Below are 12,101 nucleotides of genomic sequence, written 5' to 3'. Positions count from 1 at the left end.
TTTTTTTTTCTTATGTGAGTATAAAAAAAAAAAATTTTTTTTGACTACCACCTCGATTGCAGCTGCTTGTGATAAGTCTGGTAACAGTTAGGACTCATAAATTTTCATAAAAATTCTTTGCAGCAAGTAGTGAACATCGGATGGCTGGGTTACATATTACTTTCTCAACCATTGGTTCCTCATTGACATTCATTGCCAACCACAGAGGATTTGAATCCAAATTCTTCACCTCTACCTATGACATTTACCTGGTTGCAATTTGAATAGCAACCGAGTTTCATTCGCGTATAAGGGAATTTGGGTATCAGGATTTCTGTTTTACCTCACAGCCCAACTACTTATGCCATGTTTGTCAGTGTTAACCTACCCCCTCAACCCCCCCCAAAAAAAAAAATTCCATTGCATGGTGGGGTCCTTGCACCAATGCCTTTGCTCACCCCAATGTTCAACCCAACCCTCTCCTCTCCGCCATGACCTTGTAGCACCCTTCTTCTTTTCTAGAACAACACCTCTTTGCATCATTGCACATTTTAGATTTGAAAGATAATGAAAACAACAGAGATCAGGTTACCTCAATGAATCTTCATTCAGAGTGAAATGGATTTAATTGCCGTACATGAATCGTGATGATCGAAGTTTCGAAGTTTCCAAGGGTAGTGATGAAAATCCTTAGACTCTCTCTCTCTCTCTCTCTCTCTCTCTCTCTCTCTCTCTCTCTCTCTCTCTCTCTCTCTCTCTCTCTCTCTCTGAGATAAATCTTAAGATAAAATTCCACCTCCAAACATATATTCATAGATATTTAATCAACTAAGATTTCTAACCTTAATGGATCTATTTGTCTCATATAGACGCTCCACATGAACCATGTCTCAATTAAAAAGCCTCATATGTTTTGGTCGGATCCCTCTGCATGTGAGTTTTGGTGCAAGTCTGAATAAGCTCCCCGTTTGTTGAGACTAAGGACCCTTTATGTGCAAATTTTATTTTACTTTTTCCTTCTACAAATACCCATGCAAGTACCCTTTTATGTAAACCAAACAATGCATAAGGTCACAAAAACCGAGATATGATCACTTGATTGTACGAATTAATATCCACCCTCTACCATTACAAAGATAAAGAGAAATATATTTATAAACAAAAAGAACAAGTGTTGAATGTTAACCCGTATGATCAGCTGAGAAAACCTTTCTTTTGAATGAAACCTTCCCTTACCAATAGGTTATCCAGGTTCTTTTGGCGCGTGGGGCTAAACAGGCCCAAATTCAAATAGTTTAAGATCCAATGGATCCAACACCAAGCATGCGCTCATTGATTTCATAGTTCATTATTAAGAAATGATGATGATGAATCTGTGACTTCCATTTTTCTCATTTGGTTGGCCAAAGCGTTCCAGTGGGAATGGGATAATCGAGTTTTGAAGCAATTGCCTAATGATGAGTTAATCAAAGATCATCGTTATTGTCATCAAGTGGGCCCCATCATGAGGCCTATCGGGAATATATATAGATTCTGTCTATTGTACGAACGGTACTCTACATCTCTTTTACATTGATTTATTCTGTAATGAAACAAATTTTAGGAGAGAGATGTAAGTTAATGAATGTAATATGATAGAGGAAAGATATAGAGTCATTTTAAAAAGGAGAAGAGAGAAACAAACACAAAGGATGCTAACTTATGATATATTGTCAGTATACTTAATCTTATGTTTAATAATATTGTATGGCTTAAGTTCAGAGAGCAAACAACTTAACCTTATTTTTTAAAGTCATTTTAAATCTGCTTCTAACTCGTTTTAGATATTTCAATATGAATTAAATCACCATTCCATAGTGGAACATCCTAAGGGCTTGATTGAATAAAACCATATTACCATAAAGGAATTTTTTGTAGCTTATCATGTATCAGAGTTACTCCTAAACCATCTAATATAATCATTCCTTACTTCATCCTTCATAGTTTTGGTAGAATTGAAATTTTGTGAAGAATACCAATAATTATGAATTATACATGCGAAGAAAAGTATAGCAGTGACATGATTTTTTGAAAATAACACAAGGGAAAATTAGATGATAGTTTTAAATAAACTTATAAAGGTATCATACATATGACTCTTTTATAACATTTGCACTTTGAAGCATACATTTATGTATGACCATTATTAATATATTAAATCATGGATATACAATTAATATGATCATTTGGCATGAATTTCAACACTACAATATACGAAAATAAATATTGTCACTATGTATATAAAGTTTGGAAAAAAGAATGCTTCCTAGCAACATCCTCTAGTGCCATTTCACGTGGGTCAATGAAATGATCATCACACTCTTTCCCTTTGGATGTCAACCATGTGTGCTCCCGTTGGCCTGCAACAAATCCCTTCCCATAGAGTCTTCACCACAAAGAATTAAAAAGAAAATTGTATGAAAATTATACTATGTTCGACACACTTATTTTTATTTTAACCATGGTTGGAAAATGGAGTTGAATTTACTTAGTTTGGAAAATAATAAGTTTACAAGATAAAGAACTTTGCCCATTTAGTAGACAATACCACCGCACAACTGCATAGGACCAATGAGAAAACGCGTGAAAGTATATTTAATGCATGAGACGAATAAACAGAATGGTTTCTTATACCCGCCCATATCTAGAGTAAGCAACACAAGACTCGTAAGATTTTTTCTTCATAAAAAAAACACACACAAGACTCAGGATTTTTTTTCCCCTAAGTCTATACAAGTCCCATCAATGGGTGAGTGATTAGCACTACCACTGCCCTTTGGGAGTGACAGCAACGAGCCCACAAGCACTAGGGAGGTGGAAGACACCAAAGTAAACACACGCTTTGTCGTCCAGCATTGGATCCTATAAATATATATGTAAATAGTGGCAAATGGGCAGTAATATGATATCAGCCCGAACGCCCGAACACCCGAACCGGAAAGCAGGGGAACCTGAAGAGGATCAAGGGGCCGGGCCGGTCGGGTCCATTGACTGGTTAGTTACCTAGCCTATATATCAGGAGGTTGTTCACACTTACTATTGGTGCTTTCTGAATCATTTCCCAGACTGGGTTGAAGTGGAGCATTTGCTGAACCCAGTTCAGACTCTATTCTTAGAATCTTAGAAGGCAAAGGAATCACAAGTGGGTCAATCAAGATTACTAATTATGGGTTGATTCCAAATGAATGGTGTTGATTTTGTTTGTTACTGCCTTTAATTACTCAAGGCTTCATGGATATTGTATGTAACTATAGTTGTCTCATATACGTTTGGGGAGGAGGGAATTAGAACACAAAAGACAAGAAGAGCCGATTAGCTAAAGCACTCAGAACAGTGGAGGGGGCAGGGAAGGGAAGGGAAAAGGAGGCAGGAGCACATGCGAGCGACATGGGGTCCGGCACGAACCGTAAGACACGGGTGTGTGGGCGCACAGGCTGAGTCCTGAGTCTTCTGACCCTAGTGAGATAAATAATCATGTGGGCCACCCCCGCACGACTTGCTCAACAAGTGTAAGAGTTGTGATGGGTTGTGATTTGTGAGGTCGAAAGTTAAAACCCAAACCCTCACAAAGAAACAAGAGATTAGAGATGACTCAGATGAGAGAGAGAGAGAAGAGATTCCTATTATGGTTTTCTTTATTACAAGATATTGGTGGGATTCCTGTCACAATAAAACAGTGTAACAGTGGTTGTCGTCCCGAATTCGTTTATGTTTAGAGTGGTACGGTATACGGAATACTTCCCTTTTTGTAGCTCACGTAGGTAAGATACCATTATTTGATGTCTTTAAATCCAATTTTTTTTGTTGGAATCTTTTAACTCCATTAAAGTTTTAAGATAAAAGGTTTTATGCACAGCTGTGTACGTTCACTAATGGTTCTAACATCTAAGTGGTTTGTATGTTCTTGATTGGGATTTGGCTTCTTTCTTTAGTGTTTATTGCTTAGGCCTTACCTATAGTTATATGGACAAATATCATATGGTGAGACGATGATCCAATGGTTCTTGACACCTCGTTCTCTTAACCTTTATTAGCGTCTTATTTTTCGTATCTTTCTCAAACCATTGAATCATCGCTTCTTCATGTGTCGTTTGCCTAAGTAGCTATGTATCGACTTGAACGACAGGTGATGAGGAGATAAGTTAGATCCTCCTAATCCTACTACCTAGTTGATATCATATCAATGGGACGACACTAACCAAGAGTAAAAATGCTTAATTATTATTATTATTTTCTTTAAAGAAAATCGGAGGTGTTCCTATCCGAAATAGATGATATGGTATTGACTTTTGGAATTACTAATACATGATCCAATTCCATGGAATAAAACCATGATGTACACAGTTGTGCCTTCAACCATTAGATGTGAGAGAGAGAGGGGATGTGTGCAATACTGATACTTGAAACCATGGATCCATCGGCTTGATACATGCCCGGCCCTTCCAACTGAAAGTAGTATATACTCGTATTTTCTCAAGCCTTAGGGAGTTCTACGCCAATAAACTGTATTAAATTTTTGTAAAATTAGAAAATGTGACGATTGCCTCATGTCATTAAAAAAAATTATTAATATTACCTGCTAGAATTTTTCTGACCGTTGGATGACCACTGCAATAAATTTCAACCATGCCGATTTATTTTAGGGTAGGGCCCATCCGTTGACGAAATGGTCTGGTTGTCGTATTTAATTTTCTTCCGAGAAACAATTTTTTCTCTCGTTAGAATGGAAGGGCTATAAATCATCCTTTGGACTGCGGCCGAGGGGTTCCTGCATATCGATTCTCTCAATTCTCATCGCCACCAGAAAAAAAGTGGGAATGCATTTCAGCGGGAGCGGAGGATGCTAACCTAGTCAGGTTTGCTGCTACAGTGCGCCGGGTGGGTAGTTCTGGTTCGGGGCTTAGGGCCTTGTTTGTTGTACTCTTTAGACGTATATATTTATATATATATATATATATATCTAGTGAGAGAGAGAGTCTGTCATTTTACTGTACAGATCGTAGGTTTTGGAGTTTCGTGTCGGGAGAGGGAATTGCAGGTGGGTTTTGGAGGGGTTTTTGCTTTGAGATCTCCTTTTTTGGCTTAAAGGGTGGGGAGAGGGGACTGGGTGAGAGGTAGCAGCCGGAGAAGGGTGAAGAAAGTCTAAGTAGAGCTTAAAGTTTGCGTAGTAAAGATCAAGATATTTGGTCTCTTCAGAAGAATCAGCGCACGCATCCTTAGGGAGTTATAATGGGTACGTGCCTTTTCTCCTCCTCCTCGTTTCTCGTTTTCTGTTCTTCTATCAGTGTATTGGATTTCTGGGTTAGTTCATGGGTGTCTCTCTGTTCTCACGGAGCCACGGAGGTCTTCATACTGTTCGGTTATTTGTTTCTTGTTTATCTTTTCATTCATTGGCTTTAATTACTGATCTGATTGATGGGTTTTCATCGGTTTGTGGGTCTAGTTCTTTAATTCTGGAATCTGAGTGACGGGCTTTCCTTAATTTTCTGAATTCGTGATTCTGGTCATAAATTGGCTTTAAAAAAAAAAGGTTCACCTCTTTCATTAATTTGTTGTTTCGAACCTGGGGTTTTATTAGCTCGTCCTTGTATGGGTTGTCCCACTGTTTGTAATTGGTATCCCTGTGGGTTTTTCAGTTTATTTAGTGATTTTTCTTGTTTCTTATGCTTCATTGCTTCCTTTGCCATTTCTGGTTTGAAGGTTTGAAGTTTTTTGGTTTAATTTCAGTGGTTTTCTTGAATCGAAAATTAGGTTTTCTTAACAATTTAACTCTTACGGCGGTGGTTGGCGTTCAGTGGGTCATGTGTTCTATATTTTTTCTCCCTCTTGTGGTTTCTTCTGGGCTATCTGATTGTTGAATCTTTTCTCCCAAGAATTCTTTTAGTGGGTGGTCTCACATATAGGTGTTTTCAATGCCTTCTCTTTCCCTAGTTTCAATCTTCATTTTAATAATTAAGGATTCGTGGCTTCATGGCTCGAGTTCCAGGTTGTTTCCCTTGATTGGGCGTTCTGCGACATGTCTTTATAGTAATTTTTAGTAATTTTTCTTCAGCAATAATGGTTTTCTGGTTTCTTAAACCACTTCGTTGTTGGTGGGCTTGAATCTTTAGTTCTGAATGTCTATAATCTTAATTTTTTTTTCAGAGATCGAGTGGAGCTCTTCATGGGACATGGACGACGAGTATGAGAAATTAATTCGAAGGATGAATCCACCTAGGTATGCAATTTATTCAGTTCTCGATGTACTAGAAAGCCCATTTCCAGGTTTGGGCATGTAATTGCTTAAGTATGGAAATTTACTCTTCTCTGTTTTCTTCTGTTTCAGGGTTGTAATTGATAATGGAGCCTGCAATAATGCAACGGTTATACGGGTATACTCTTTTTTATTGCTCAATTATTTGGCCATTATTCTCCTTGGCTTTGTCTTTGTTGCTTATTTTTCCTTTATCTTCCTTTTTTCCCATTTGATGATGAAGGTGGACAGTGCAAACAAACATGGAATACTTTTGGAGGTCGTACAGGTTCTTACGGATTTGAACCTTATCATCACTAAAGCTTATATCTCCTCTGATGGAGGGTGGTTCATGGACGGTAAGATTCCACACTTTCTGGTTGATTACTGCATTATCCTACTGTGAAATGCTTTCCGCTTTTACTTTTTGTACTGTAAAATAATATTGTGGGGTTCCACCAGTTTTTAATGTTACAGATCGGGAAGGAAACAAGCTTAAAGATGAAGGGATTCTGGATTATATTCGTAAGGTTACCCCAATTTCTTCTAATACTTTAATTGTCTTTTCCTTTCCTTTCCTTTCCTTGGAACATACCCATCTCACGTTTGAAGTTCCTCTACAGTCTCTTGGAGCAGATTCCTATTTTGTTCCCACATTGAGAAGATCTGTAGGGGTGGAAGCATCGACAGACTACACATCCATTGAACTTACTGGCACTGATAGACCGGGGCTACTCTCTGAGGTCTGTGCTGTCCTCACTGACCTGAAATGCAGTGTGGTTAATGGTGAGGTATGGACTCACAACACCCGAGCTGCAGCCGTGATGCACGTAACTGATGAGGAGACTGGTTCTGCAATCACCGATCCACAGAGGTTGTCTAAGATTAAACAACGTCTTTGCAATGTACTCAAGGGTAACAACAAGGCCAGGGGAGCTAAGACTGTTGTTTCTCTTGGGAGCACTCACACTGAGAGAAGGCTTCACCAGATGATGTTTGCTGATAGGGACTATGAACGATCACTTGATGATGCTACACCAGATGAGACACTTAGACCTAATGTGATGGTTGTTAATTTGTATGACAAGGACTATTCGGTGGTCACAATTCGAAGTAAGGATAGGCCTAAGCTTCTGTTTGACACCGTTTGCACTTTGACAGACATGCAATATGTGGTTTTCCATGCAAATATTGATGCAGAAGGACCTGAAGCAATTCAGGTATATATCAAAAAATTGTGGTATAATTATTCCCAAATTCCATGGATTATGTATTTGAGTTGACTTGAGTCTGAATCAAATTCCTTTTTTTTTTTCCCCCACCCCCCCTTATTAAGGAGTACTATATCCGGCATATAGATGGGTCTCCCGTCAATTCAGAAGCTGAGCGGCAAAGAGTGATCCAATGTCTTGAAGCAGCTATAGAGAGAAGAGTATCAGAGGTGTGGTCTATCTTTCATTTACTCGTAATTCTAGTTGTTTGGTTTATATATAAGCTTATGTCTTAACAAAATGTTGTTTCTTCTAGTCTTTGTTGTCTATATAGCCTGAGCTTGTTCTTCGATGTGGGACTTCGGGATATTCTTAAATCAAGATTGGATCTTCCATTCTATTTGTCCTTCCTGTTAAAAGAGTATTGAAATTGTATTTAATTGGACCAAGCCAGAGCAGTGGCATGTTAGTCTTAAATGGAATGCCACTTGGGACTCAAATTTTAGGAAATAGAATGATATCATAACACTGATTCACCATATACGTATGTTGCCTTAGAGTTCTCCCCAGGGCAGCAGAACCTAAAATTTTGTACTAAGTTCAGCTTCTGCACATTTGGTAACTGGCACAACTCATTTGTTCAAATCAACTATACAATGGTATCAGTAAGAAATAAGTATGATTTGAATTGATTATCAGGCACAGATATTTTGTGCTCTGATTTTGGTGTGGTTCGTGCTAAAAGAATATCATATGTAGATCTCAATGGTAATCCTTGTTTGAATTTTTCGTTTATGTCCTATAGACGATACACTTAATACTTTTATAGCAGTGTGAACAGTTATTGGTACACCTAGTAGAATTGGTACTTAATACTGGATAGCAACATAACCAATGGAAATAGAAAAGCATAAAAAAGGGGTATTGCCACATCCATTTTTATGTGAGAACATGAAATTTACTGCACCCAGTTTTTCTTTATAATACATCTGACATACAAATCTTCTCGCTTGGTGTAAATCATCTGGGATACAATTGATTTCATGTGAACATCCTGTTACTATTGTGTCACGTGAGCTTTATTTCGTTGCTGCGTTTGCTTTGTTTTGGTTGTGATTGTGGAATATAGATTTCATTCCAGTGTTATCATTTTTCAGGGGTTGAAGCTAGAATTGTGCACAACCGACAGAGTTGGATTGCTATCTGATGTCACTCGCATCTTCCGTGAGAACAGCCTATCGGTCACAAGGGCAGAGGTGACGACGAGAGCAGGCAAAGCCCTCAACACCTTTTATGTTCGTGATGCAGCTGGAAATCCTGTCGATGCCAAGACAATTGAATCTATACGTGAGGCAATTGGTCAAGCAATTCTTCGAGTGAAAGGAAACTCTGAGAATTTGAAATCACCACCTCAGGAGTCCCCAACCAGGTTCCTCTTTGGTGGTCTCTTCAAGTCCAGGTCTTTTAGTAATTTTGGTCTGGTTAGGTCATACTCTTGAGACTTGAGGTGGTGATTTCAACTTTCAAGTTCCCAGAATTGGTACTAGCGAGTTGCTTAGCTGCAACCATATAAATACTATCAAACCCATTCCACTGCAAGTTCCATGTGAAATTCCACGCTATTAGGTTCCATCATGTAACCAAACGTAGAAGCGTGCACCAGTAATTTTACCTATTTCCCCTGTTCTCACATGTTCCCCATACTCTTTGGAGGAAGATGGTGAAAGAAAAGGCTGGAGATAGAAGGTAGAAGAGATCACCAGTTGCAAATTTGAATGATCTTAGATGAATACTGGATTGGGTCAGCACTGTAGATGTGAATGAGGTAAAAAAACAATTAACCAGCTTTCAAGTGCGAACTCTGTACATAAAGTATATCTTTCCTTTCTTTTGACAGATGCTTATTTATACCCTGAAATTAACAGTACAGCATCAGTTTGAATTGCAATTGCATTTGATGGATTGTGGCACTCCTCATCAATTTAAACCCCATGTGCGGGGTCTGGGTGATGAGAAGTACGCCCGGCTTACCTGATACTCCCTGTCAGTTTATGGTCTGTTTTTCGAAGTATGTGCGAATTTTTCCTTGCCACTTATCGAACTACAACTACAAGAGAGAAAGGGAGGAGGGAGGAGGGAGGAGGTGTGAAGGGGGTGCCTCGACTCAAACCGGCAGCTGTCTTCGTCTAGACCTAGTCAGGTTGAACCGCTAAACATCTGTTGCTTGATAGGGCAATGGAGTCTTAGTAAGAGATGGGTCAAGGATTTATCGATTGCGAGAAATCACATTGTTTAAGGAAACCCTGGATTCTGTCTTCTTAAAGGGTATACAAATCTTTTGCACCATTGCAATGGTGCAGTGAGGGTCTAAGCAGTTGAGAGCACCTTGGGATGTGTGTTCAGATGCTTCCAATCACCAAATGTTCATTGCATTAGTGTAGTGTGACAAAGAATGATTGCTCGGGTAAAGAACCATAGATAAGAGTGCTCTTATAGATTTTTATCCAAGACTTGATTTGATGTGCTATATGAATAATTAGAAACATAGGAAGCATATGATTACCCCAATAAATCATACCCCAATAACAAAAGCTTCGTACGAGGGCTAGAGCAGGTTACCATGAAACAAAAGATTTTCTTTCTAGAGATTTCAATTCGGTTTATCATACGTCCAATGTATCAGTACCGTATCAGCTGATATGTTTTACAGGGGAGTTATAACATGGTCTGAAGAACCAAAGTATCAGTAATGGTTCGATCTCGTTCGCTACAACGGAACCATTTTGGTATCGGTATCTGAATTGGCCGAGATATATGATTGAATGGAATTTGACAAAGGGCGGAACCTAGACAATCTATCTTACTTCACATGTATCATCATAATTCCTATCATTATTGGTTAAGTTGGAGCTGGTGGCTTCTTCTTCTGCTGCTCTCTCTCTCTCTCTCTACAAGTGCTTTATGGTGGGGGCCCTAATAATGTGAATTAGATCTAGAAAAGAAATGCTAAGAAAGTAAACCACTTTCCAATCTCTTTAATTAGCAGCCCTTATTTGACCAGCAGCAGCTACATTTCTATAAAATCGATGCCTCTATTACTTTCTTTGGCGGATCTTATAAGGTTTTGAAAGTGTGTTGCCCTAATCCTAATCCTAATCCTCGAGGCAATCAATGTGCGTGGTCAGAACTCAGAAAGTGGTCCAGAAATGACTACTCCGATCAAATTCTCCAGCCGTAAAAAAATTCATAATTTCATAATTAACAAATCTGAACCATTATAACCAAGGGTTGACCCTATTATTGCTCTCCCTCCCTTAGTATATGTTGGAATCTGATTCCCATATATGTATAGCACTGCACTACTGCTGCTACTGCATGCCTTGTTCCATATAATATTTTTATTGTTTTATATATGCGAGGGTTCCTGAAAGGCAGTATGGCCCTTGTGCTAGTGCAGGATCAATAGAAACGTTCATAAAAACATCAACAAGGATAAGATTTTCACATTTCATGAGGGAGGTGGTGGGATGATCATTTCACCCTCTCTGTGTTTTGAGTGTTGGGGCTATGTTGCCTTTCAGAATTCTTTTTTTTTTTTATATATGGGAATGAGAATGCTATCTAGTCATGTAGCATCTAGCCACGCATCCAATAAAGTGGGTTGAATGGTCATTTCACTGCCTTGATGTCAGGGTGTAGGAGCTCAAAATCGAGTATCGTATCGTTCTTTTACATTTTAATTAACATATTTTTTTTCCACTGAAGATAAATACTATTAGTTCACATAAAAAAATACATTAAAATAACCCTTTTTCTTTTAAAAATTTTATTTTTGAATTAAATACCTTTTGCCCTTAAACTTTTTAAATGTCAATATACAGATTGTGTGCCCTCATAACCATCCAAACCATAAATTTTTATTTATTTTTCAGTCCTGGACTCTTGCTTTGTCTTAGCAGCTTCACAGCGGTCGCTTTGATCAGGCTAGCAAAACCCATTGCTTTTGCTCTGATCACACTTCTTTTCAGTCTTCTTTTTTCCATAAATGGATTAACAATCAGAGGAGGCTAGTGAAACCCTTTGTTCTTTTATTAGTAGTGGCATGTGTAACCCATGTCATTGGACATGTTGGATCTGGATAAACAAATAGAAAACTTATTCCCCAAACAAGGTTCCCCCCCCCCCCCCCCTTTTTTTTTACCTTCCCTATTTGTTAAAAGCTTCTCTAATTATTAGTGGTAAAGCTTCTCTAACTATTAGTGGTGTACCTGATACACTAGACTCTGTATGCAAGGTCCAAAGATAAGAACTACGCAGTCTTAACCCAAGAATATCAAGAGCCTGTTTCGACCACCTGATGTGATTACTCTTATCAGTAATATCTTCATAAAATCTAAGCTTTCATCAGTGGAATCAATTCACTTCTGATCTTTGCTTCTTTAAATATGTTCAACCATCATTTGCTCTCATATAAATTCACTTCTTGATCTGCCTCAAGCCCCATCATATGGTTATTCAAAAATGGCTTTAATTAATCAGCCATGTGAAGTAAAGAATCAGAACTGTTCCCTCTTACAGATTTACTTGGACCGGTCAAGTCAAAGATATCTCATTACTGATCATGTTTATTAATTAATTTC

At 38.4% G+C, this 12,101-nt stretch overlaps 1 protein-coding gene across 2 annotated transcripts; it reads left to right on the top strand.

The window, feature by feature from the left end:
• Positions 1-4,748: 4,748 nt before the first annotated feature.
• Positions 4,749-9,409, top strand: LOC122090510 (ACT domain-containing protein ACR4-like). 2 transcript variants are annotated; one of them, XM_042660133.1, is made up of 8 exons: positions 4,749-5,251; positions 6,163-6,235; positions 6,344-6,389; positions 6,495-6,609; positions 6,713-6,780; positions 6,874-7,470; positions 7,587-7,691; positions 8,619-9,409. In XM_042660133.1, exons 1-8 carry the CDS (start codon positions 5,248-5,250, stop codon positions 8,958-8,960), a joined length of 1,350 nt encoding a protein of 449 aa, XP_042516067.1. In that variant the 5' UTR covers positions 4,749-5,247; the 3' UTR covers positions 8,961-9,409. The 2 variants fall into 2 exon arrangements, with proteins under 2 accessions (XP_042516067.1, XP_042516066.1); XM_042660132.1 differs by having other exon boundaries at positions 6,713-7,470.
• The last annotated feature ends 2,692 nt before the right edge of the window (positions 9,410-12,101 follow it).

The sequence above is a fragment of the Macadamia integrifolia genome, chromosome 10 (genome assembly GCF_013358625.1).
Source record: "Macadamia integrifolia cultivar HAES 741 chromosome 10, SCU_Mint_v3, whole genome shotgun sequence".
In the NCBI taxonomy this organism is placed as follows: Eukaryota; Viridiplantae; Streptophyta; class Magnoliopsida; order Proteales; family Proteaceae; genus Macadamia; species Macadamia integrifolia.
Note: the sequence above shows the minus strand (reverse complement) of the source record. Positions and strands in the feature narration are given on the sequence as shown.